This window comes from Brassica napus, chromosome A7 (assembly GCF_020379485.1).
Source record: "Brassica napus cultivar Da-Ae chromosome A7, Da-Ae, whole genome shotgun sequence".
In the NCBI taxonomy this organism is placed as follows: Eukaryota; Viridiplantae; Streptophyta; class Magnoliopsida; order Brassicales; family Brassicaceae; genus Brassica; species Brassica napus.
In genome coordinates this window covers 17036356-17063747 of record NC_063440.1, presented here as the reverse complement: position 1 = coordinate 17063747, position 27392 = coordinate 17036356, and the positions used below count along the sequence as shown (strand labels likewise).

The 27392-nt window shown below is 33.5% G+C and overlaps 2 protein-coding genes and 3 long non-coding RNA genes across 10 annotated transcripts; 2 read left to right on the top strand and 3 right to left on the bottom strand.

The window, feature by feature from the left end:
- Positions 1–3617: 3617 nt before the first annotated feature.
- Positions 3618–6042, bottom strand: LOC106352884. 4 transcript variants are annotated; one of them, XR_002653183.2, is made up of 4 exons: positions 5097–6042; positions 4468–4983; positions 4234–4351; positions 3618–4158 (listed from the first exon to the last, which is right to left on the bottom strand). It is a non-coding gene; the product is annotated as an uncharacterized LOC106352884 (long non-coding RNA). The 4 variants fall into 4 exon arrangements; XR_002653182.2 differs by having other exon boundaries at positions 3618–4351; positions 4468–4700; positions 4913–4983; XR_002653181.2 differs by having other exon boundaries at positions 3618–4351; positions 5097–5373; positions 5589–6042.
- A 1400-nt stretch (positions 6043–7442) lies between these two features.
- LOC125576599 lies at positions 7443–8261 on the bottom strand. The gene is made up of 3 exons (XR_007315027.1): positions 7909–8261; positions 7664–7828; positions 7443–7578 (listed from the first exon to the last, which is right to left on the bottom strand). It is a non-coding gene; the product is annotated as an uncharacterized LOC125576599 (long non-coding RNA).
- A 112-nt stretch (positions 8262–8373) lies between these two features.
- On the bottom strand, positions 8374–10070 carry LOC125576598. Its single transcript, XR_007315026.1, has 3 exons — positions 9865–10070; positions 9528–9744; positions 8374–8678 (listed from the first exon to the last, which is right to left on the bottom strand). It is a non-coding gene; the product is annotated as an uncharacterized LOC125576598 (long non-coding RNA).
- A 1596-nt stretch (positions 10071–11666) lies between these two features.
- On the top strand, positions 11667–14121 carry LOC106352883 (patatin-like protein 7). 2 transcript variants are annotated; one of them, XM_048737021.1, is made up of 2 exons: positions 11667–13251; positions 13485–13708. In XM_048737021.1, the coding sequence occupies exons 1-2, from the start codon at positions 12136–12138 to the stop codon at positions 13545–13547; spliced, it is 1179 nt and encodes a 392-aa protein (XP_048592978.1). In that variant the 5' UTR covers positions 11667–12135; the 3' UTR covers positions 13548–13708. The 2 variants fall into 2 exon arrangements, with proteins under 2 accessions (XP_048592978.1, XP_013647984.2); XM_013792530.3 differs by having other exon boundaries at positions 11677–13251; positions 13567–14121.
- A 9563-nt stretch (positions 14122–23684) lies between these two features.
- Positions 23685–26019, top strand: LOC106352881 (serine/threonine protein phosphatase 2A 57 kDa regulatory subunit B' epsilon isoform). Of its 2 annotated transcripts, none has more exons than XM_013792527.3 (3): positions 23685–24059; positions 24158–25395; positions 25481–26019. In XM_013792527.3, the coding sequence occupies exons 2-3, from the start codon at positions 24232–24234 to the stop codon at positions 25523–25525; spliced, it is 1209 nt and encodes a 402-aa protein (XP_013647981.2). In that variant the 5' UTR covers positions 23685–24059; positions 24158–24231; the 3' UTR covers positions 25526–26019. The 2 variants fall into 2 exon arrangements, with proteins under 2 accessions (XP_013647981.2, XP_013647980.2); XM_013792526.3 differs by having other exon boundaries at positions 23806–24059; positions 25474–26019.
- Positions 26020–27392: the final 1373 nt, after the last annotated feature.

Below are 27392 nucleotides of genomic sequence, written 5' to 3'. Positions count from 1 at the left end.
ATCGTCCTGCCTCTTCGAAAAAACGCGTGTAAAATTTACATTTGATTTATTTTTCCACCTAATAACTGTATATTTAAGTAATGATGTTGAGAAAGTATTTTCTTGACATTTCCCTTAAATTAATTCATAATTTCAAGATAGAAATAATTTTTGAAAACATCAAAATTATTTTCACTCTTAGGACACACATCCTTATATTTATTTATAGGAAAGCGAACGAGTCTAAGGGTTTCACATATTATAAGAACAAAAAAAGTTAAAATTTTTCTAAATTAGATTCGTTTAACTCGGAACACAAATTTGTGATTAGTTTAAATTTGATATTTTTATTATATATATATGTAAGAATACTTCTTCTTCTTCAGTTGTGAACAATAGAATACTTCATTTTTCCCCTAAATTTTCAACTAAGTATCAATCAATTTCTGTAATCCAAAATGAGGAAATCCTTTCAACTCTTGTTCACCTTCTTAACTATGTTTATCATTCTCTCATTAGGTTTGTATTTACATCTTCATATATTGCATTAATTCCTTCTATAATAAATTATAATACTTATATCCTTAATTTTTTATGTTTAATATATTGTAAACCCCATATAATCAATTTTGTTTACTATATAAAATACTAGGGGGTGTCCGCGCGAACATGATTTTTATTATTGTTAAGAACATGATTTTTTAGATAATGTAATTATGCTGTCGTTTTTAGTTGTTAAGATCATTATTTGGTGTTTTTTGTGTGTTACGTAGTAATAGAAGATAGGTTAATATATTTTGTGTTTGTTTTTTCGAATAATGTGTTGTTGTGTGTATAGTACTTGTTAGTAGTGAAATGAGCATCTAATGTAAAAGAATATTGAATTTCAATAACTTTGTTGATTCTAAGATTAACGGTTTCAGTGTCAAAATTGTATTATATTTTTTCATATTTTTGAAAATTATAACTTTTAAGATGTTTTTTGCCCTCTCCCTATATTTTGACCTTGAGTCATCACCGTCTATATATTTCGTTACCTTTCTGGTGTGCGGTGCTTCTCACCATCACTGGAAAAAGAATTACATCTTTCTCTTGTTCTTCCTTGTCTTTTTCACCTGTGAGATTATATGGTATTTGTTGTAGATCGGGTTTATCAGTTTTCAGTTTTTCGGTTGATTCTCACGGAATTGTAGGTTGTTCCAGTCAATATTGACTGTTCCTCTTCTTCTTTAGATTTCAGCTGATGTTAGGAACTGCATCTTCTTGGTTGGGTCAGATTTTAGTCGTTTTTGATGTTGTATTCCTCATCGTTGGCTTACCGTCAATAGTCTATGCTCGTCTTGGTTTTCAAGATCTAGTTTTTGGTGTTCTAACTTCTATGCTCTCTTTCATAGCTTGAGGACGGCTTCATAGTTTTCTGATTTCGTTTCGTTTCGTCTCCCTTTCCCTCTTTATTCTCGCATCTCTTTGCAGCTTTCATCGCATCTCTGGTGGCTCTCCCTTTCACCATGTTTGCCACTCGAGGTTTGGATAATGTTTTCGTTCGTGCATGTTATATGGGTTTGGAAGGTTATTTCTGGTCTCAAGTTTAGTCTCTGATTTTTTGGTGGTTGTCTTCCATTCTCCTTCCTCAAGTTGTTTCTTTTCTTTCCATGTTTCCTTTGGTATAGGTGTGCAGAGTTAGTCTCTTGGAGCTTTGGTCCCTTCTATCCAGAGCTTTGTGGTTTTTCACTTGCATGGCCGTGTTGTATATTCTTGTTTAGTTTGTGAGGTATTTCTTACCTTTTAGCTATTGATTGTGATTTTGGTGCTTTAGGCATATATGTTCTTGCTTCTTGGTGGCTTTGACCTTTCGATTATTATTCTCCTTCTGACCCGCTTTCTTGGTTATTTGCGTTGGTGCTCTAGTTTCTTATTCTTAGTTTGATTATCTTATGATATTAATAGTAAAATGAATATATAATTTTTAAATGAAATAATAAAAATTAGTAAACCTAATAAAATTGTGAAAGTTTATGCTATTTTTAATTGTAAATAAATTAAATATTTAAAATATATTTATATTGTTTTATTTATATCTTGAATTTTAGGGACTAATAAGTGTGAGAATGATTAGATAGTACATAATTAGAAATTGATGGAACAAATTGCAATAATTTAAAAGAAAAAGGATTTAAAATACAAAAACAAATATGAGGACACATGTCAACAAACCCCCCTTCCACATGTCATAAGAAGAGAAAAGCCAACTTTATATATATAGATAGATAGTATTAAATTATATATTTGTGTAAAAATCTAAATACATAGATGGCTTGAAAATATAGAAAACAGAGTCAAATATTTTTTTTGTGTTAAACCTAAAAGAATCGTCCCTAAAGTAATTTAAGAATTATTTTTTATTTTAGTCCATTTTTAGTTTTTAAATGTATAGTCTTTATAAAGAAATACCATCATAAAATGATTTTAGATATCTTCATTTTTTATCATCTATTTCTCTACATTTTCCTTTCACTCCCAAATATGTTAACAACCAACTTTCATAATATGGATGAACGTTAGTTCTTTTATAAATTTATCAAATATTTTGAATTGGATTTTTATATTTTGTAGTTAATATGTTGTGGTTTTCAATATATACAGTAATTTTTCTTAAAACATCAAAAATTTATATGTACTTTTTATTAATATGTACACCATTCTTAAAAATATTTTTCACAAAATAAAAAGTTAACATTTTTATCAAATCATATGCTCATTTTTTAATTTACTAAAAATATCTCTGTGTCTTTTTGTTTATAATGCGTTAAACAAAGTTTATTAAGCAGATTTTTGTTGATAAATAAATTTTATATTTTATAAAAGTTTTAATATTTCTACATCTAACAGGAATGATGGCAGATGCGCAAGGACATAGAATACTGTTTTGCACGTATAATGTCCCAGTTGACACAAAAAAATCTTGTGATCCACTGTGTAAATCTTTATGTGTAAAGGTATATGGACCTTATGGTAGAAGTGTTTGTGAGAGGGAGATTAAGGGGTCTTGTCAATGCCGGGCTTTTTGCAAGCGTTCTCCTCCATAAATGTTGGGACTATAATGTCCAATCAAAATTCTATATTACTTTTTTAACAATAAATGTCTGAATATTTCTATATGACAATAAAGTAGTATAATATTTGTTTTAATATATGTAGATTTATTTCTAATAAATAATAATTTATATTTTAAAGAAATACAAGTGTGAATAACAAATTTAGAACTTTTTATAAAATACATGATTACAGTGTTATTAAATGTAGCCAAAATTGTGTACAAGATCGAAAAGATCAAGAAGAGTTAAAAAGACAAAGATGCAACCATAACCAATATTTAAATGTGAGATCATCAAGTAACATGTAAGATTTGTATATATTGTAAATTAAATGAAAAAAACTAGAGTATATTATTAAAATGGTAAATGAAAAATTGAACTACTGCATTGCTTATTTATGGAAAATTAAAGAACTGGTAAATTAAAATATTAATAAGAATTATTTGGTCATAACAAGTTGCCGTTGAACACTTTTTGGGTCGTATTTGAAAATCTATTACTTTCATCAAAATGGACAAATGCTGAGTTTAAAACGGTTAAATCGTTTATCATATTTACTTTTTATAATAGTCAATATGATAAACCAAAATTATTAGGGTGGTATTTTTGCATATATAGTGTTGTCATTCTTTAATAAATTTAATCTCACATTCCTTTGCTTTTGATTAATGCATTAATTTTAAAAAGTTAAAGGTTATTTACTTTAAGAAATAAGTTCATAAATTAGTGAAACATCCGAGAAAAGAGAAACTTGGAGGATACATTATATATTTAAATTTATTCAAATCAAGAACAGAGGCCTACCCAAGTTCCGCCTGACGCGGGAAAGCGGTTCAGGTGTGAAGTAGATGGCTCCTGGTCTGATAAGGACGAATGGATGGGTATGGGCTTCGTATTAACAGAAGGTGATATTGTGCTAATGCAGGGACAAAAGTGTGCCCCTCGTGCAAAAGCTCCGATTCACACAGAAGCTAACGGACTTATTTGGGCGATGACAGAAGCCCGCGAAAAGGCTTTGATGGGGTTAGCTTCGGCTCTGATTGTCAACAGCTGATAAACCTCACTCGTAGAGATGAAGAATGGCCTGCCTTAGCACCGGACTTAGACGATATTAAATTTCTTTTCTCTCGTTTTCATGATGTTGAATTCTCGTACGTACCTCGTGACAACAATACCCGTGCGGACTTCCTGGCCAAGGAAGGACGATCACGAGGTCACGTTCTGGTTCAACCTAGATCCGCTCTAGTAGCTGGTCTAAACGAACCGGAGTAGCTTCCCTTTTGAATGAATGTTTGATTGATGCCAAAAACAAAACAAAAAACATTAAGAAGCAGTAGAAAGGCAAGCCATGAGAATCTTGAAAACAATTCTAGTAATGAGTAACGAACTATACCTCGTAGACATCTGAAACCGTTCCATTCTCACGCACCCTCTAAGACCTCATAGTATCAGTTATGATTAATAAAAAATCCAAAAGAGAGGACTTGCAGGTTGCATCTAAAAATTCATTGATTGCTAATTCTGCAACCTTTTCCACAATATAACCCGGTTCCTCTTTTACCGGATGGAACATGACTTGGTATAAAAGGTAACAACAATCCATTAACGGGGGCCTTTGCTAATCCCCTGCTTACACCGTTGCAAGTTCATCTTCAATCAAAACACATACAACCTTTGCCCAAGTATTATATATGTATACATCGAAAATCTCTCTCTCATATGAGACAAACTAAAACAACATCAGACAGTAGGCATGATATGTAGTACTAATACTCTTTTTGGTTAGAAAGGAGGCAAAAAATGATAGTTTTTAGCGGCTATGCAGGTGAAACCATTACCTCGAGCTGCAAATGGGAGGCATTTCTGAACTTCAATTTTCAGCCTTAAAGATTATGCGATCTCAATGCTCCTGGTAAAGAAAGAGCGACAAAATTAAATATATAAGTAACCCTATAACAATCAAAATTACAAAAAGAAAATATTAGAGGTTTGTTATCCAGTTAGAAAACTGAAATTCATTACGTTTACATGTCAAGATATTTGATTTCTTCGATAGGTGTCATCTTCTTCTCTTGAGGCTGTCCTGTGAAACTAAGAACAATATTTTATATAAAGATACGGGGGTCCCTTTGTCCCTCTCTAACATGTTGCCTTAGAGATATTAGCCTCTGTAAGGAGTGATTAATTTTCTAGAGGAATGTGTGGTTTATAGCTCAGGAAAGCACATAAGTACTATTCTGTGAAAGTATATGCCGGTAGCTTCTGAACTCTCCTGCTTACACTTTTCCTTTCTGTATTTCTGTTCGTAAGAAAATATAAAGAAAGTAGAAAATGAGAAAGGAGCTATCTGTAGCAGAGAAACATGAAATACAGGAAAAAAAAGAAAAACAGCCAAGCCATGGTTATTGTTAAACTGGTCAAGCCAGGGTTATTAAAGAGATTCAGAACAGCCATAGGCGTGGCTCCTATGGTGGAAAGAAAAAATCCAAGAGAATGGTAAGCGCCACTGCTTACAGTTATAATAGCCTTCGGATATTAATTTCAGGAACAAAGAGAAGAGGAAAGCTTAGGCACGTTCACTACCGCCAAGCTGATTAACAGCTTCAACGAAAGCTGATAAAGATCTTATGTACAACACATCCGTTGTTTATATCCCCGCGTGCACGTATGGTCGCATTCCCATGTCACGTACGGTCGCATTCCCGGTTCAGCAAAACCCAAACAGTTAACCCGCAAGACAAATAACTGACGGGTTGGCTCTATTGTATCACCTTTCCATTGAGTTTTAAACCCAAAGTCTGCGATATACATAAACATCTCTCTGGATAACCTTTAGATTCAAATGCCAACATGGTCAAACCAATTAAATGTATGTATCTATTATTTCAATAGGAAAACCGAAGCACGGTTTTGACTTTTGCTCTGGATCTTTTATCGGTTTACGTGTCTGTGTTTTAGGTCAGTAATTGTAGTTTTTTTTTTTTTTTTTTTTTTTTTTTGGTAAAATGTTAAATTATTATACCAATTTTCAGATTTGTGACAGAAGATACAAAGACAACTTGTAGCGGAGAACCGAAAATAAACTAAACAACAAAACGAAACGGAAACTGACGCAGCTCGAAAGAGAGCGGAACAAAGCCTTACAACCAGCTAAGCAACGAGACAAGCTCAGACCAAAGAAACCGGAACTGGTCGAGGTCGAGCACCGGGCACCACGAGCTACCGAGAGAAAGGCGCCCTCAAACCTTGATGCTACGGCTCCTGCAGCTTCCGAAAACCCCACCTAAACCCTGAAACGGACCAAGAATCCAAGCACGAACACACACCAAAGCACCCGACAGTATACGTCCGACGGCACGAGAGAAAACCACCTAGCGACGATGTCGTCGTTCGGAGAAGCGTCCTGAAGATTGCCGCCTCCAATCCACTCCGCCGTGACCGTTACACCCATTGAACCGAAATCTCATATAGAGAGAGCGGACCGCCAAGTAACTAACCCTCCGGAGGCACACCGCAGGAGAGAGAGCGGGTCGAATGTCCAACTGCCGCTCGGCTAGACAGGCAGGGTCCACAACACCATACGAGATGACCAAAAACCGTTTACTTTATTGAGAGTGAAGGAGATAAGCAGCACCAAGGACGAGGCCAGGAACCCACACCGGTAAACCGGAGCCACTGCTAAGAAGCAGCGAAAATGAAGATCTCGCCGGACACACGCGCTGCCACTCGCGCTGTCGTACGCGTCGCCACACGCGCCACCGCGTCCACGCGCGTTCTCACCTGAGCATGCCGGAGTCGGGAAGACCAAGGACCGTCACACTCACACGCGCCCACCAGAGATCACCAGCAGGAAGAAGAGATAAGAAGCTCAAGAACCGCGCAGTCTGAAGCTCAACCCGAGAACGACCCATCAAACACCACCGCCGCGGAACCAAACAAGTGGATCTGACAGAGGACGAATCGGGATCTCATTACCACCATGCTCCAACACTCAACCCGATACGCGTCAAGCTGGAAAACCTTGTCAGCCAGAGCTCCCCCTATGCCGAAGACACAGAGCCGTTGAGGTGCAGACGCAGTCCTCAAGCGCTGCAACACACGACGGCCTGACCCATAAGCAAGAGAAAGATCCAGATCTAAACCGAACAAGAAACCGACGACGAAATTCAGGAAGCCGAAGAAGACGAGGACATACGAGGGAGAGAGACGGAGAAGACAAGTAAAAGAAAAGAAAAAAAACGAGAGGGGGTCCGGCGGTCGCCTTAAACGGCACGCGGCGACCGCCGGAAAACGGTGAGAAACGGCGAAAACCCTAAATTAGGGGAAGAGAGAGGCGAGAGAATTTTTAATAGAGAGAGAAAGCCTTTATTTTTCAGTAATTGTAGTTCTCATAAAACCGAAACTCAGAGAGATGAGTAAACTGTCATTACCACTCCCATTTCACCTGGGTACAATCCACGATCCCTCACACGACTTCCCTTCCAACACTTGCACGAAATTTCACCTACCAAGAATTTATGACCATATTTTAATTTTTTGTATCCCATACATGATACGAAAAAAGTTACAGCACTAAATAGATTATTAACCTGGCCAGCCAACACATTTGGATCCCATGTAACTTCACCGCCTCACTATATTCAAAGATTTCAGTATCTGAGGAGTTATTTCCTCGGCATCACTCCAGTGACCATACTTACGATGAAGTTGTACTATCTCAGTGCCTTTAGGTCCGAACGTACCACCATATAGGCCTGCAATTCAATACAGAACACATCCTAAATTAAGTTGTAGTACAAATACATTCTTACCAAAAGTAAGATGGGCATAAAACCTGGAAACATATCAAAACGGTTTGAGATATGGTACAATCGTTTGAATTGTATTTTAAAACTGGAAAATTGTATTTCGTAGTGAAGAAATTGAATCAAACAGTCGAATTGATCTACAGGTAGTGAGTTTGTGGATCGAATCAATATATAATCATGAGAGATGGAGGAAGGTATGGGAGATGAGAAGACCATCGTTTGAAGAAATGTTGAGTATGAGGAGAAGAAAAGAAAAAAGTCGAGTCTTTTTAGGACGCCTCATTGGTGAGGTGGAGTTTTGGGAGTATCTTATTGGTGTGAATATTTAAATGGGCCATTAGACATTGAGCTTTTATTGGGTTTTGAAATGTGTAGCGAAATCTAAGAGCATATGCAATGGTGAGGTTCACCAATGAATCCTTAGGAATATTTTAGTAATATTTTTTTTTTTGGTTTTTGTTTGAATAGTTAAGGATTTAAATCAAAACAGGTTGTCCAATGGTGTTTTTGAAGATGGAGTCCTTAAAAAAAAAATATTAATTTTTTTTAAAATTGAAATTGAATCCTTTACTTTTGCCATTTTTATCATGCATCACTTTTGCTGAGACTATCTTTCTATAGCTTCCAAATATCTCTAGCAGCCTTGTTTCGTTGATTGCTTCACTCAAGTTCTTCACGTACAGATTAAACCAACCAACATTAAACTTGACAACAAAATTGTCTTTGTGCTTCTGTTTCAGCATCTCCATCCTTCCAGCTTTTCTCAAAGCCCTTCCAACAAACAACTTCTTCGATCCTAATTACCAAAAGAATGGAGAAACAATTCGATAATTAGTGGACCAATAAACATCTAGAACTCCTTAAATGTAAGACGCGAGATGTTATGCAGTTCAATGTTCACTTGGCAATGTGACGCAAACAAACAAACAAAAACTTGCAGGGAGTGAAAGGTGCTAGAGAGACAAAATCAGATAGAGACAAGATAAAAAGAGTGAAAGTTTTGGACGGAACTATTAGAGAGAGGCCACGAAGTACGCATGCATGTCTTCTCTCTATAACATCCAACGTAATGTCTTTCAAGAAAGAAAACAAACATAAAACTGATATGTTCAAGAACGCTCCTCTCAATGCTCAAAAGAAAAAGAAAAAAAACTTATCAAATGAATAAGTAACAAGTGAACATTCACTTCATCGTGAAATATAAACCAGAAAAGAACTGTAAAATAAACATCAAAAGACTGAATTTTATATAACAAAAAAAACTATAAAATAAAAACATAAGAAGATAATAGAAAGTGTTATGATGCAGAATAGTTATGATACTAAAGGCAAAAGATTCTATATACATTGGAGCAATCAATCTCAGAGAAACTGTAAACGTGAATGAATCTAGAATGTTACGATGTTGTCATCTGAATCGTGTAATCAGATTCAAGAAAGAAGCATTGGCATGAGACAGAGAATAACAGAGGCTGGCCCCCATCAGTAATCACTAGACCCCAGATTAAGGCAAATCCTTTGATTGAGCTAACATCGACAGAACATAGATCCATAACCGAACAAACAAACTAAACCCAGAAACACAATCGGTAAAAGCAGATACTTTGCAAATGAAACAAGAGGATAGAGAGAGAAAGAGACAGACTTAGTGCTGGAGCTGAGAGCAGGGGAAGAAGAGGAAGCGAGGCAGAGGAACTTGGGAGATCTGAAAGTAGAGATTGGCAGACGAGCCGAGGAAGGGAGTTTGTAAGGCTGAGATGCCAAAGGGTTAAGCTTCAATGCCATTTTCCTTTTTTGATACGAGGTTTGATGTTCTTTCAGACACGAGCGAGCTCTCTCTAGGCTAATGTTCTCTCTGGTCTCTTAAGGTTGAGTTTCACGATCAAAAAAAACTTGTAAGAAAAGCGATTCATCATCAATCGCAAGAAAACCTAAACTAGAGATGATCGAATCAATACAGAGATTGAATTTGTTTTTTGTACCGGTGATGGCGGAATCGAAGTTGACGTAAGCGTAACGCAGTGATTTGCCGGTGACGGAGTCGCGGCAGAGATGAGCGGAGACGACGGGGACAGTCAAGGAGAATTTGGCGAATGATTTGCCTTTTCGTCTCAAGCTCTGATTTTTTTTTTCTCCCCTTCGATCGCAAATTTTTTTTTTTAACAAAACCAAACACAATAATTCACCGAGCCAACCATTAGACGCCACGTGCACAAGGACTTGATCCTTCTATCTCTTATTTACGGACTGATCCGTAATAATCTTAGCCCAATTATTAATATTATATTCCATTTGGGCTAAGGATTTGGGCTAAGGATTCGTCTTGGACTGCCGTTGCGGATGGTCTAATGCAGCCGAATTTTTGTTCGATAACTCAGAAGCTAGGCTGATGTGGCAAATCAACACCATATGATTGGCTGATTTATTTTATTTTTTGGGTAAAAAAAAAGGGTAGTTTGTGCATTGGAAAGCTAGTCAAACTGATTCTGCCTGATCCATTAATAAGTTTGTGGATTGAGTTATTTTTCTTATTATAAAATCTGATCCGTATAATTTACAAAGAAAAAATTTCTGTAATTTGCTTTTCCTCCGTCAAATTGTACCTGTAAACCGTTGAACCTGCAGGTATTATTAATTATAATAAAATTTTCTCAATTATAATTATTCATCTAATAAAAAATTTATATATTAGTAAAGAAAATAATAAACTATATATTTGTAATTAAAATAATATACATATTTGTAATATTTTTTATTTTTTATGAAAGTATATTTAAAAAATAATAATTTGCAGATCGATGGATACTCGGAATTCAAATTTGGTTGACCTGTATTCTTTCCGCTTAAAATAAGCTTATCCCATACCATATCAGTAACTCAATTTGTTTTTAAATGTTGATTCGTATCTACTCCACAGCGGATCATATAGGGCAGGATCTATAGTTTTGATTAAAATTCCCAACCCAAGTTCTGTAGATTTGGCTATCTACAGTTACCTTTTTTTTCATCCAATACTGTTGTAGGTTATATGAAACATATTTACAGATTTGATTATACCAAAATGTGACATAGCAAATAAATACTTTAAATGCCATATTCAAAAGAGAAAAAAAGAAAGATTAGCTAACACGATACAACTTTGACTTGTCGAATTTTACATCACCATATAATATATGATTGAAAAATTCTATAAAATATTTTCCGAAGTCCCTCCCCACACGTTTCTGATGTATTCTTTTTTGACAAAAATACTAAACATCTCTTTTCCGTAAAGGTCAAATTATATAAATTATTATTTTTCTTTTTATTAGCATTTTATTCTCTTGATTGCATTTCATATATGAGAGAAGAAAAAAAAGGCATGAATATTAACCTGTTAAGCGTTGGATTTGGAGCGTTACATTTATGTAAAAAACAAGAAAGACAGAGAGGCAAGAGTAAGATTAGGTGATACTTGCAAGTACCATTCTTTTCCCTATAAACATTCTTTTTTCTTTTGCAGTCCATAATTTAATATTTTCATTTGATAAACTAAAACAGAAACAATTGATTATTTCATTTTAATATCTTATTACTAAAAGAAATTAGAGTTAAATATTACATTAAACCCAAAGGTTAGTAATACTAGAGTAATCCGTAGTTTCTCATATAAAATATAGAAATTTGCTCACTAAAACTAACATTTTTTGCCAATATATCAGCATCTAATGAAAATTAGTGTGATTATTTAAACTATAGAAATAAAATCTCTATAAAAGTGAATGCAACTTCAAGTCTCTTTAATGACAAAATTGTAACACTTCTGTGTTTATAGAACATAAAGTTTAGCTATAAATATTTGTTGCTCGTTCCTCCATTTTTATTAAACCGCGTTTTGTCTGCTCTCCTTTCTCTTCAATCTTGGTTTGGTGGGAGGGGTTTTAAGTAAAGCGTGAGATACAAAAACACAGACATACTCTGTAACTCTTTGTGTTCTTGCTCTCTTCTTCTTCGTTATCATCATCTCTCTGCAGAAAAGTAAAAAAGATGATTCAGATATTTTCTTTTTTTCTCCGCAAAAAGACGAGCTCGTGTTGAATATTTGAAGATTCCGCGCAAAAGAAGAGAAAGACTATACTTTACTTGGTTTGACCAATTACGACTGGTTTGGTCTGAAACTCTTGCGTTCATGGTAGACAAAACGAACTAGGTGTTATTTGTTTTGTAGTTGTCTTAATTGAGTCAAGGACTGGATTTGATTTCTCTCAATCATCATGCAAAGAGTACGCAATAAACCCAGCGGAGGAGCCACGACGGCTTCCGTTAAGCATTTAATAAAACAGAGAGGCGGCGGAGATACGGCGGCTGATGATAGCAGCCTCTTGACGGATACGCAAGAACCGAGCATCGATACGGACAAACTCAGCTACGAGATTTTCTCCATCCTGGAGAGCAAGTTTCTTTCCGGATCATCCGAACCCGAACCGGTTAACCCGGCGGCGGTTACTGGGCCGGCTAAGAACCAGAGAGGGAAGGTCTGTATCTTGAGCATCGATGGAGGAGGCATGAGAGGGATTCTACCCGGAAAGGCGTTGGCTTATCTAGAACACGCTTTGAAATCCAACTCGGGCGACCCGAATGCCCGAATCGCCGATTACTTCGACGTCGCCGCCGGGTCCGGTATAGGCGGTGTTTACACGGCGATGCTATTCGGGTCGAGAGATGGTAACCGTCCGATATTTAAGGCAGAGGACACGTGGCAGTTCTTAACGAAAAACGCAAAGGGTCTTTACGGGTCGTTCGTGAAACGGGTCATGAGAACCGGGTCGTTGGGTAGTTCCGGAACGGGTAAGTTAAAGAGAGTGATGAAAGAGTGTTTCTCGGAGCTAACGTTAAAGGACACGCTCAAACCTGTGCTCATACCTTGCTACGACCTTAAAAGCTCGGCTCCGTTTCTTTTCTCACGCGCCGACGCGCTTGAGACTGACGGCTACGATTTTCGGCTCTGGGAGGTTTGTAGAGCCACATGGGCCGAGCCAGGGGTGTTTGAGCCGGTGGAGATGAAGTCGGTTGATGGAACGACTAAGTGTGTGGCGATCGGTGGAGGATTAGCTATGAGTAATCCAACGGCGGCTGCGATTACGCACGTGTTGCACAATAAGCAGGAGTTTCCGTTCGTGCGTGGAGTTGAGGATCTGCTTGTGTTGTCTCTTGGTATGGGCCAGTTGATTGATGTGAGCTATGAGTATGATCGGATTATCAAGTGGACGTCTAAGCATTGGGCTCGACCTGCAGCTCTTATTTCGAATGATGGTGCTGCCGACACGGTGGACCAAGCTGTGGCAATGGCTTTTGGTCACTGCCGCAGTAGCAACTACGTTCGGATTCAGGTATGAAAAATATTCTCAGCATATGCTACAAATTGGTTATAAGTAAAACGATTCTAAAACGATTTTTTATCTAGGTGCCCGCCTAAGCACTAATCCCTTATTTACCACATATATTTTTCTCCAACATTGCTCATACGTGTGATCCGATTGATTTATTGGAAGGAAAAGTTATATGGTTTATCTTGGATACTTGTCTAAAATGAAATTATACCCGTTTTAAAATGTATTTGTAGATTCTTCACAAGCAATTCTTGGAGTGTACTTTGAGGTGTAATGTAGGTTTAGGTAGTCACTAAGTGATGGGTATTGTTGCAGGCGAACGGGTCGAGCTTAGGACCCTGGAAGCCAAACATAGACACTGACCCGAGTGGGAGCAATGTAAATATGCTGGTTGGAGTAGCTGAGGAGATGTTAAAGCAAAAGAATGTAGAGTCCGTTTTGTTTGGAGGTAAAAGAATCAATGAACAAAGCAATTTCGAGAAGCTTGACTGGTTAGCCGGGGAACTAGTTCTGGAGCATCAAAGGAGAAATTGCAGAATTGCTCCAACCGTAGCGTTCAAGCAATCGGTTCATAGGGCAGAGCAGAAGACAAGGGGCAAGGATATTGGTGTGACCGCAAGAGAACGATGAACAAGAAAAGGTTGTTGTTCTCTTTTGGTTTATTTAAATATTTTAGGATATGGTTTTTATTTCGTTCTCAGGTTATGATTTGTTGTATAGATTTGAGTTTTGTGTTCGAGTTATGAGACATTAGGAGAAAAGGAGAAACATCTTGTCATATTGCTAAAAGGACTCCCGCTCCTTGATTCATGCTGACCAAAAAAAAATACAACATAATGATTTTATGTAATTTATGTTTGTTTTTGTTTTAACCAGTTTTAAGTTGGATTTTTAATGTACAAACCCCTCACTTAAGTTTACTTTGGGTACAAACCCCTAAATTAAAGATTCAACATAAAAACCCCCAAAGTTACTTTTCTTAGTGAACTAGACCCTCCGTTACTTGTCCCGTCTAAAATTTGAAAACCCCCGTTTAGTTGAAACGCATCTCTTAGTGAACACAAAAAACGACAGACTTTCTTCTTCCTTATATCTGAGTCGTGAGATGCCTAAACTGAAATTAGGGTTCTTCAAATTTTCAAGTTAATATTCTTTCCTCTTTTCCCTGGTGATTTATAATATTTATACCTTTTGTTTTGTTTTTTCTCTTTTGCTTTCAGTTGCAACACAATTATAAACGTGAGTGAGAAACACAAAATTTACAGAGTGTACAAGCAAAAACACAACTTGGAAAAAAACAGAGAGTGAGTAAAAAAACAGAGTACAAGTGATAACAAGAGAAAGAGACGTTTGCCGTGAGATGAGGGAGAGAACAAGAAGTACAAGAACAAGAAAAATCAGTCTCAAAAGTGACTGAAGAGAATAAGATAATGAAGTCAGCCATGATGAAACTCTTCTTGCAGCTGAAAACCTGAGAAGAAGGCAATGCGAGAAGTGGTTTCAGATGGTGATGGAGAGAAGAAGCCCACAAAAGAAGAAAAGCTCGAGGCAAAGAACAAGAAAGAATTGTTTCCAAGAGGGAGACATGAACAAAGAAGGAAAAAGAAAACTATGGTGGAGGTCAAAGAATCAAACGAAACTCAAAACCCCTCTCTTTCACGAATTAGGGTTCATCATTCTAAGCTTCGACACTGGGAATTTTTACAACACTAAAAGAGTTAAAGTTGGAATAGTAAACTACATGACATCTAATTAAACATCATGTTGTATTATTAACAAATCGTGCTGTTTTATGACCATCCCAATACGCTGCGCTCGATTCTTAACGGGACAAGTAACGGAGGGTCTAATTCTTTAAGAAAAGTGACGTTGGGGGTTTTTCTATTGAATCTTTAATTTAGGGGTTTTTTCTATAAATAAACTTAATTGGGGGTTTTTTATGTTAAAAATCCTTTTAAGTTCTTGACTAAATTAAAGATTCGACGAATGACTATCAAAATAAACCAAGGGACTATTCGTTTCATCATCTGTCATTTCCATCCAGTCGATCCATCTGTATAATCCATCCAAATAACTCGTTTAGATTTTATGGTACTATTTATTTGTTTATTCAGATGAGCCATCTAAATGGATTTATGTTCGGTTTCTTTATTTTATTTTCTATCCAAAACCGGAAAATCTTATTTTCTTGCCAAAATTTGAAAATTCATTTTTCCCGCCAACATAAAAAATTAGGTTTTCTGTTAAAACCGAAAATCTCATTTTCCTTCCAAAACCGATTTTTTTCACTTTTCAGCCAAAACCAAAAAATATTATATTAGAATAATTTTAATGTAAACATATTTTAGACTAAATAATAACAGCCAATATAGTTAAACTTAATATCAAATATATGATTAAATCAAAATAAGGGTATATTAGTAATGTGTTTATTGAACTCATCTGAATGGAAATAAAAATAAAGAAACGAACATAAATATATCCACATGATTCATTATAATGAACCATTTGGATGGACAAACAAACAATCCCACAAAATATGAATAGATTATCTGGATAGATCATACAAATAAATCGGCTAGATGATGATAGAATGTGAAACAAACAACCCTTATACCATTTTGGCATAACTATCTCCATCCAGATGGTTCAATTTGGAGCATCGAGCTAATTTTCAAAATTAAGTCTAAATTTTAAAACTTATTCAGATGAGTCATCTCGATGACTTGTACATTTAAGGTCTAAACAAACAAAATTCACATCTCTATCCAGATAAGCCTTGTGGATGGAGAAACAAATAACCCTAAATGAACAAAAATGATTATAGACAAGGAATTATTTTTTGAAAACAAATAGGAATTTTCGATGAATAATTTTTGGAACGATAATTTAGTTTCAATAGTTAGTTAACCAAATAAATAAAATTTAAAAGATCTTTTATTTTTAAATGAATAAGTAAATATTTGTTAACGCAATAGTTTAAAATGATTTACTAATCAAAATAAATTTCTAATTTTTATTGTTCTATTTCAGTTTTGGTGAAGGCAAAAATTGTTTAAATTTTTTTTTTTTACAATAATGAATTTTGAGGAATGAAAGAAAGAAATATGTGAATATTAAAATATTTTTTTTTAGATGGTGTAAATGTTGAAAACACCATATTTCGTAATGCTTTCTTCTGAATATGTGAAATTGAAGTCTAACTAAACCTAAAAATTGTATACTTTTATTTACTTTGTTTCCGGGGAGAATTTCATGTTTACCATTTTCATGGTACCATTATTCATCTTTACCATCAGTAAAGAGATATTTTTAAAAATATATTTTTTATTAAGTGACAAAATACTCTTATACTCTTGTTCTCTCTATATATAACAAATTATTTAAATAGATTAAAAAATATTTTTTAAATGTTTTAAATTATACTTTTTCAAATTTGAATTTTTATAATTTTTATTTTATTTTTGATAATCAAAAATTATGTTTGAAACTTATTTTTAAGTTTTTTATATATTTTAAATATTTATTTATATATTTATTAGAATTCTAAATTTCGCATTTCTAAAACCTTACTCCACCCTCGAATCTAAATCTAAATTTAAAGTGGTATTATAAATGTGATATGTTTATGAGCGTTAACAATCAGAATGTTGTAGTGAAATACAAAAACTTTGGAATGAAATTACAGAAAATTTTGATAAAGTAATGCATTTTAACTAAAATCATAGTTCTTGTATGTCGTACCGAATGTCAAAGTAATCAATTAACGTAATATCACAAACTAAACATCAAATAAATACTATATTTACACATTTCTGTCAAAAAAAACATGAACTTATTAATCTAAACAACATGTTAACTTGTGTTGACCGAGCCAAATTAAATAAAACGTTAGTCAACACTAAATTTCATTTGACCAACATTTATTTTTGCTAAAAAACATGCAATTTTCATTGACCCAAAATATAAACTTATTTTGGTTGAGATAAATTATATTTTTTTGAGATAAATTATATATAAACCAAAAATCTGAACTAAAAAAAAATTTATATTTTTGGATCAGTGAAAATTTCATACGTTTTAGCAACAAATATGTAAGTTCAATATTTCTACGGTGAATTTTGTTAGGTTTTTTAAACAATGTGTGGAATATCCCTAATTAAAGTCTAAATTTGCTGAATACCCATAATTATGGATAATCCAAAAAAGAGTAACCTTTTGACACTGTACGGACGAAAATGCCCTTATGCTTTGTCGAAAACATGTAAGTCTAGATCTATCAGCTAAATATTTACATAGCAGGTAACAATCTACATACCAACTAACATATCCGCTAATAATTTCAGTATCATCTAACAATCTATGTATCAAACAAATGTATCGACTAACAAATTATATATCAGTTAATGAAACTATTAACAATTAATTAGTTATCTATTAAATAGCTCCAAATCTATTTGTAACCGCTAACACTTCGTGTATCGATTAAGAATCCATTGAAATCGAAATAATAACATGTAAGTAATAAAATATCTACTAACATATATATTATCTAAAAGTTAATTGTGATTCGAAATTGGAAACATTGGAATTGGGGTGAGATAATAAGATTAACATTATGGATGTCAAAAGAATCAGAATAACAAAATAAAGATTTATGTTGAATTAGAAGATGATTTGAAGAATTTGTACGAGAGATAAAGAGATTAGAACACATAAAAGGGAGAAGAGAGAGACAGAGATAAGGATATTATAGTCATTAAAAATATTAAAAAGAAACAATGTTATATGGCAAATTACATGAGTTTTTGTTATAACATTAGTCAACACTAAATTCCATTTAACCAACATTTATTTTTGCTAAAAACGTGCAATTTTCATTGATCTAAAATATAAATTTATTTTAGTTGAGAAAAATTATATATAAACCAAAAATCCAAAATTCGACCTGAAAACAAATTTATACTTTTTGGATCAATGAAAAGTTCATAATTTTTAACAAAAATGTGTAGGTTCAATATTTTACGGTAAATTTTGGTATTTTGTATTTTAGTAAAACAATGTCATTTTGGTTTCTGTTAAAAAAAATAAACATTGGTTAAGTGATAAGTAATCCTGACTAAACTTATACCTCACTTGGCTCAGTCAACACAAGTTAACATGTTTGGATTAATGGAGAATTTATACTTTTTTGGCAAAAGTGGTCAAGTACAGTATTTTCTCTGTTCCCGAAAGTAATTTTTTTTTGAATTTTTTCTTATTTCATAAAAATAGATTTTCTATATTGTTAAGGTATTTTTTATGCTTTTAAGAAATATTAATTGAAGATATTTGAAATATTTAAATTTTATTGGTGGAAAATTATTCAAAAGTCTATAATAATATAAAAATAAATTAAATAAAAAATATTTATTACATTCTTAATAAACGTGAATACTTTAGAAAATCTTAATTTCGGGAACGGAAGAAGTATTTATTTATAATTTTCTCCAAACTCTATCCTAACATTCTGCTATTTAAGGAGTCAGATTCTCTAATCATTTATTTTGTGGTAGTCATCATAAACACTCTCAGAGCTCGAGAGTGGAGACACGACACTATTAAAGACTACAAATGTTACAAAACCAAAGGGTCACACAACTTTGTACTATTAATACTTCAAAATAGCTTCTACTTTTAAATTTTGTAGGCTTCTCTTTTAATGTGTGAAAAAAAGCTACGTACTGTAAACATCAAAAAGTCTCGTTGGTTAATTGATGTAATTTCATTTCCACTTGGAGAGCCTCTATTGTACAGAATGTACGAAGAGTGCTCGTCTTCACATCATTGGATTTGGAGGGGTTCAAAAACCATTAGCTTGATTTTTTTTTATTTAAATATAGTTAGAAGATTGAAACGTTTTATAAATTTCAAAAAGAAAACAAATGTTGTTGTCTCGCTCTTGCGCGTGTGCGTGCGTCGGGGGAGGGACGGTGCGAGAACGTCGTATATCTGTGAAAGCATCTCGTATATCTTTAAATTTTTCTCTAAAATAGAGATCTCTATTATAGAGGTGGATTTGCTCTAATGTATGTCTCTATGATAGAATTTCTCTATTTTAGAGGAAAATATAGAGAAATATTACTTTTTACCTTTATATTTAAAGATAAAAATAGTAAATCTCTATATTTTCCCCTATACATAGAGAAACTCTATTATAAAGACATACATTTGAGCAAATCCACCTCTATAATAGAATTTTTTTATTTTAGAAGAAAATATAGAGATAAAAAGAAAGGTGGGTTGGAAATGGTCTGAGTAGACGTCGGCCTCATCCACTGACACTCGAATACAGTATTTTCATTTGTTTACAACTATACAACTTTTTTTTAGTAAACAAAGAAAATGATATTTTACTTTTTCTTTTTTACCGAAAACTCAAACATTATAAATAATATTTTAACTATTTTTCAGCAAATCGAATCCGGATAACGGAAGTTACAGCCGCAACCATTTTACTAGCTGATTTGTTTGGCATCTATACAATCTTTTTATATATTGTAAATTTAAATATCAATTTAAAAAAAAAATCAATTATGCGTCGGTCCAAATATAACTAGTAGCAGATTTCATCTTTAGTTTAGTTGCTTCCTCAATGTAATTTTCATAGGGACAATTATTCAATGGTTTGTCTAGGCTCTCAACAAGACAGTCAGAGATAAAGAGTTCAAAAAAAGTTTACCAATTAAATTATTAGAAAGTTTAATCACCATCATAAGACATGAAGAAATTGCTCACTGAAGAAATCACCCAAAAGACTTCAAATCTATTCATAAAGAAGAATTCAAGATTTGGAGAAGGATCAAAACATCTGAATTTGAAATACATCGAGAACCAAGATCATCAAAGTAACTCGCTGAAATCTTGCTTGCGGTTCAATACTCAAAAGTTTCAAACCATGCAAACATTCGATCGGTAAACCATTTCATTCAAAGTTGTTCGTGATCGATAAACTAAAACTTCTAATTAACCATTTAGTTCGCTTGTTCAACAAAAATCCGTCTTAAGCATTCTTGGTTTAAAATCCATTTAGTTTTCAGTTTGTAATAATAGAGTAAGAGTTCGAGTTAAGTTTAAGTTCGGGTTACTATAGTTTAAATGAAACGTAACGAAGTCATAGAAATATCATTATGGTTTACTATCTTATTATGGGCGCAAGTATACCTAATTTTTGGAGTGTCTTGGTTTGTACCTTTTTCAACATATATACTTATATTGGTTTGGTTTGGTTAACCGTTTCTTAACTAAAACATAAAAAGCTTGGAAATATATGTATTTTGGTTGGTTTGGTGTAGCTAGAAAAGGGTTTGATTTGCTTAGATGGTTAAGTTAGGTAATTTAATGCATGTTTATGCAAATGTTTATCTTGTAACTAAAACGTTTGACCCTTTGGCTTAGATTGTGAAGCTTTGATCCCTTACAGTTTGATTGTCACATCACATAAGTTACGTTTCACTTATCCAAACATAGTGTTGTATATACGAGTGAAAGTCTGACTATTTACATAATTGCCTTCAAACCGAGTACATTAACCGCATTTTAGACAGTGAAAACGGCTTAACATATCTAGTGTGAGCTCTGTAGTAAATGTTTTATATGTTCAAACTAGATGTATGTTATATATTTAGTTTGAACTGAGATAAACGTTAAGCATATGAAACCAGGAAAAGATAGAGACACTAGCTCTACCTTGTGTGTAGTTGGTTCTACAGTTCTACTAATCGCATCAGAAAACGCCGAAAGTGAAACTTTTTAACAAAGTGGGTTTTGGAGGTCGCACTCTACGTTCTTATTCAATAAACTTTATTGTCTTTTCTTATCTGAGAAAAGGTAAAAGGAAAAGGAAGAAGAAGAAGAGAGGCTAGTAGAAGAAGATCTTTTTAGTGGGATACTCTTGCTCAGCACTGGACATGCATCGTGGGACACACTCTCACGTCTTTTTCCACAACATGACAACAAACATTATCAAAATATGGTAACCTGACTTGGTCAATTTCTCAGCCATATTTGTAAATTCTCCTCTTTTTTTTTCTTTTTTCTTTCAGTTATCGATTTGAATTCATTGATAGATATAAAGTAATTGGAATGAGAAAAGTATTATAAGCTTCACGCCGACAACCTAAAAGAAGACACATTCTTAATTTAGTCAGTACTCTATTCGTTTCAAAATGATATATATTTAAGTTTTTTCACATAGATTAATAAACATATTGAATTTTAATATTATATGCATAATTTTATCTGATTATTTGTTTTCTATAATTTTAAACTAAAAAATATTTTTAAAAAATACAATTAATTTTTTTGAAGTTTACAATTAGACAGTATTAGTTGATAAAAAAATGAATTGAAATACAAAAAAAATATATCATTTTGAAATAATTTTTTTTATAGAATATTTATTTTTTTTTGAAACGGAGAGGGTATTAATTTTCAGAGTATGTAAATGAAAATATTTTTAACATGATCAAAATATGGTAACCTGACTTGGTCAATTTCTTAGCCATATTTGTAATCGTATCTTTTCTTTTTTTTCTTTCTTTCCATCAGCTATTTATTTAAATGCATTGTAAAATATCTATCATGCCTAAATATTAAAGAATTGGAATGAAAATAAGTATACGCTTCACAGCCACAATCTAAAAAGAAGATGCATTTTATACTACTTTTTAAAGTATGTAAATGAAAATATTTTTAACATTATCTACTTAATCTAGGAGTTAAAACACTGCTCTAACATGTAGTTGAATTTTTATTAGCAGAATGATCGTACTTCATACCTTAACTTGGGGAAATAACTCAAACATCATTGGTTTAAACCAATGTTCTAAAAATCACTAAGCGGTAACTAGGCGCTTTATAGAAGACTAGCGACTAGGCGGATTATTCAGGGTCTAGGCAAGATCTATGTGTTAGCAAATTTTTTATTTATTTTATATATTTTATACATTTATGTGATATATTTTAGTTTTTAAGTTTAATTATAAAATTATTATGATGAGTTATCAAAATTATATATACAAAAAAAAATTAGAAAAATTTCTAGATTTATAATAATATTTCTGCTTAATTTAGCATATTTAGACAAATTTTGATCGATTTAAACCGATTTAGAACAGTTTATATCAATTCGAATAGTATAAATCAATATAAATCAGATTTTAAGAAAATTTCGGATAGGAAGTAGACTGGTTTTTAGAACTTTGATTTAGACAGAGATAATTTAGAGATTTAATGTAGAATAGCACGATTAGAAATTGTGAAAATAATTAAACAAGCGATCAGATAGTTAGCAACTTAGCATGCCACACAGCCGTAGGTAGTTTACTACATAATTATTGCATATGATTATAAATTTTATGCATTATATATAAAAGTTTCCCTCCTGAACAGAAAATAAGAATAACAATCGTTTCTATGGATTTTTAGTCATGTTTTAAGACTTGTGACAAGCGAAACTAACATATGCGAAAGGACAAAAAACCTTAAATCGATGAAGAACAAAATATGGCAGAAACCTCGACTGCGGTTTAGCTCCTAATCAATAATGGCCAGCCCGGCCCAAGTAGGTAGCAGATGTTTTACATGCCCATGAAAACCCATAATCAAATTGTTTTTTTAATAAGTAAAATGATTAAAACAAAATCGCTTAATCACGGATTATGTGTGTGTTGAAGTGGCTCGTTGGTAACAGAGCATGGGCCTAATGAGAAGTATTAACATTTTGTACAAAAATAATTTTAGGGGGTGTGAGTGGAAATTAGATTTATAATGACTCATAGAATTTTCAAGTCTAGTGTTATTAGTTTGTAGATTCACACATTCTCATTAAAATCTAGTGTTATTGGTTTGGTGATTCTATAATTCTATACAAAATCATTTGTTATTCAAAAAGTTTAGATTTTAATGATTCTACAAATCTATTAAAATAAGTGTTACTCGGAGTTGAATTTTTAACATTTTAACTCACAAAACATGATTTTGAAAATACTACATGTTTTTCTTGAATTCTTAGAATCACTACATTACTTTATTTTTATAGATTTTCACAATATACAAAATTCTCTATAACTCTTTCCAAATTTAACAAATCTCTTAACTTTAACAAACTTTATAAAAATCTAAGTCTCACAAACACCCTAATCTTCATTTCCGGAATGAAATATAACTCTACAGCTATACCTATAAGCAACAGAAACTAAAAATGAGTATTTGTTTCCATTATGCGGTATGAGAAAATGATTTCAAAATTTTGACATTCACATAATAATTTAATTCAAAATATCAGTCAACTATTACTGTCAAATTATTATTATTTTTTTGAAACACATATTATCTATTACTTAATTCTGAATTTTAATGTGCAAATTTAAAATTCCTATGGTTTAACTTTGATTTTTGTTTCATATTAATATTCTTTTATTATATTTTAGATTTTCTTAAATAAGGGCTTCTCTTTTATAATGTTTCCAATTATCTATAAAATTACAATAATGTTGAAATAAATTTATAATCTATACAATAATCTAGAATGCTAATTGACATTTAAAAAAAAACACAATGATTCACCAAAAAGCTAATATTAAAAGAAAATTATTATCTTTTTAAAAAATTGTTAAAATACATCTCCTCAAAAACTGATCTCCTTCATCCTCGACATCATTTTCTGGTTACGCCTGAACAGTCTTCCACAATACGGTGTCGTCCTAACGCTTCTCCATCTCCCTCTCCGATCTCAGACATCTCCTCCTTTCATCATCGCTTCAAAGGTAAACCATTTCTTCCACCAATGCACTCTCGTTTACAGTTGTTGATGAAACAAACAAGAAACAGAACCAATCTCACGACCAATCTTGTTTCCCTTTAGGGTTCTGATTAATCATTCCGACAAGAAAAAAAAAGAGACAAAGATTGCATCTTTGTAATAAAAGAGATCCGAAAATGTTGAACAAGATCATGAAACTGGGCGGGAAGAAATTCAGCAAATCAGATCAAGACAACACCTCCGGCGTCAACACCGTCGTCCGCAGCAGCCGCCCCACAACCGCCGTCGCGCCTCCATCATCAACCGGCGAATCACAATCCGCCGCTCCGTCGCCTTCGCAGACACCAAACCACCCAATGTTCACAGCACCACCTTCCCTCGAAGTGCTTCCACTGCTAAAAGACGTCTCTTCCTCGGATCGTCCCCTCCTCTTCATGAAGAAGGCTCACATGTGCTCTTGCCAATGCGACTTCTCAGACTCACTGATCATGCCGCGCGAGAAAGAGATCAAGAGGCAGACGCTTCTCGAGCTCGTCGACTTCCTCCACTCCTCCTCAGGCAAAGTGAACGAGACGATGCAGAGCGAGCTTATACGTATGGTCTCGGCCAACATGTTCAGGTGTCTCCCGCCTGCGCATTACGAGAACACCGGAGCTCCTCCTGAAGGTAACGATCCCGAGGAGGAGGAGCCTTATCTTGAGCCATGGTGGCCTCATCTGCAGCTTGTTTACGAGCTTCTCTTGCGTTACGTTGTGTCTTCCGAGATAGAGCCCAAGACTGCTAAGAAGTTCATCAACCACACCTTTGTCTCGAGGCTGCTCGATCTGTTCGACTCCGAGGATCCTAGGGAGAGGGAGTACTTGAAAACTGTCCTTCACAGGATCTACGGGAAGTTCATATTCCACCGTCCTTTCATCAGGTGCTCCATTTACAACATCTTCTACAAGTACTTGTATGAGACTGAGAGGTGTGTTGGAATCGGAGAGTTGCTGGAGATTCTCGGGAGTGTGATCAATGGGTTCACAGTACCGATGAGAGAGGAGCATGTACTGTATCTTGTGAAAGCCATTTTGCCGCTGCACAAGTCGAAAGGCATCTCCATTTTCCACCAGCAGTTGTCGTATTGCGTGGTGCAGTTTGTGGAGAAAGATTACAAGTTGGCTGATACTGTGATCCGTGGGCTGTTGAAGTACTGGCCGCTTACGAATTGTAATAAGGAGGTTCTGTTTTTGGGAGAGCTGGAAGAGGTTTTGGATGTTACAGAGCCTTCAGAGTTTCAGCATTGTGTTGTTCCTCTTTTTAGACAGATTGGGAAGTGTCTTAACAGCGCAAACTTCCAGGTTCGTTTCTCTCAAACCTTTGTTGTATGTTTGTTTTGTCCTTTCGATTGTGATGTGTGTTGATTAAGAGAGGTGTAGGTTGCAGAGAGAGCTCTTTTCTTGTGGAACAATGAGCATATCGTTGGCTTGATTGCTGAGAACAAAGATGTGATCTTTCCGATCATATTTGAAGCGTTGGAGAGGAACATGAAAGGACATTGGAACCAAGCGGTGCATGGTTTGTCTGAGAACGTTAGGAGAATGTTTATGGAGATGGACAATGAGCTGTTTGAAGAGTGCGAGAAGCGACATCTGGAGAACGAAGCTAAGGCTTGTGAGTTGTTGGAACAAAGAGAGATGACATGGAAGAGACTTGAAGAGGCTGCTTCTTTAGCTGCAAACTGAAAGGACCATTTGATGATGAGTTTTAGCTATCTTCTTCCTTGAGTTTTGTTTTAGAAACTCTCTAATAATTTGTTTGTTCTTTGATTCTTTTAGTTTTGTTCTCTTGTAAAATGGCGACCAGGAATATGAATCCACATGTCGCTGATCAGATTATGTCATAGAAGATAAGTTTAGTGCTGTTTATTTCAGCTTCTCCAAAACTTGGTAGCAATTATGTTTATTTAACTACTCTTAGATCAATGTTTTAAAGGCATTGGACGATGAACCAATACTACATACCATACTATGATAGTTCCGTCCTGTTAAGAAGAGTGAAAACCAACATATCCTTGAAGATTTGAGCCATGTTTCACAGCGAGACCATTTGTAACTGTACTCAGAACCAAAAAAAAAAAAAAGAATCCGTCTGATCCGATCTAGTAGTATCCGAACCCAATCTGATTCGACCCAAACCGAATAGGCATTTGAGCAAAATCTAAAGATCCAAAAAAAAAAACTCAAATATATGAATTAATATGTATTTGAAATCTAAATAAGTAACTTAAAACTCAATCATGACCGCGCAACAGCTCGAGTTTTTAATTATTGAATGTTGTTTAGTGTTAAAAAATAGTTTAGTTGCATAACATTTATTTTATATGATTTAATTAATAATTTTATTATTTTTGTGTAATTTATCTAGCTAATAATTTGGTTCATACTATAATCAGTTTAAATTTGTTTTTATAATTAGTCTAAAGCATTTATCATCAGATAATATATATTTTAACATTTTCATAACTATTTATGTTATTATATTCATTTTCAATATATCTTCAGATAATAATACATGTATAAGATATTATTAAATTCAATTTTTGTTATTTCAACTTTTTGGTTATGATTTTGTAAGAAAACCTCAGTAGTATATGTATTAGATATTATTTATATATTTTTTGATATTTTTTTATTTTGATGTCAATTTATTGTATTTTATTTATATACAGTATTTAATTTAGTATGAAAGTTAATTTTTTTTTTTTATTTATGAAAATATAAATGATTTAATCCATTATTTTGATTGATTTGATATTGATTGAAATTATTTTATAATATCTAAACCTGCAAAAATACCTTTTTTCATAAATCATTTGAATGTTTTAGTCATTTTTTTAATTTATCAAATAATTGGAAAGAAAATTGATTAAAAAGTTATTAAAAAGATGTGATATAATGTTTTATATTGTTTGGACACAAGATTAATTATTGTGTTATTTGAAAACATCAAATAGTAGTATACTATTGTTTCCATAATTACTTTATAATCGAGTGTGTATTTAATTTAAAATTCTACAAAAGAAGTTGTGTCCAAGAGAATGTTTTCTATTTTAATAAGAGAGATTTCATATTTATTTTGATATGACATCTAAAATATTCGAATTTGAAGTATTATTAATTGAATCTGAAATGAATTTGAAACTTTGAATCCAAAATAGATCTCGTACAGAATTGCAAAATTATCCGACCCAAACATATATAAACTCCGAATGGGACATATGAGGTTTAACTCGAGAACCCTATCCAAACCCAAACGCCTGGGTCTAACATTCAACAAAGCAATACACACTTTATTT

Bases quoted from the DNA above. Each gene is read 5' to 3' on its own strand.
- LOC106352881 (XM_013792526.3), top strand. From the start codon at position 24,232: ATGTTGAACAAGATCATGAAACTGGGCGGGAAGAAATTCAGCAAATCA. The intron at 25,396-25,473 runs GTTCGTTTCTCT...AGAGAGGTGTAG, and splicing joins TTAACAGCGCAAACTTCCAG to GTTGCAGAGAGAGCTCTTTT.
- LOC106352883 (XM_013792530.3), top strand. From the start codon at position 12,136: ATGCAAAGAGTACGCAATAAACCCAGCGGAGGAGCCACGACGGCTTCC. The intron at 13,252-13,566 runs GTATGAAAAATA...GTATTGTTGCAG, and splicing joins GCAACTACGTTCGGATTCAG to GCGAACGGGTCGAGCTTAGG.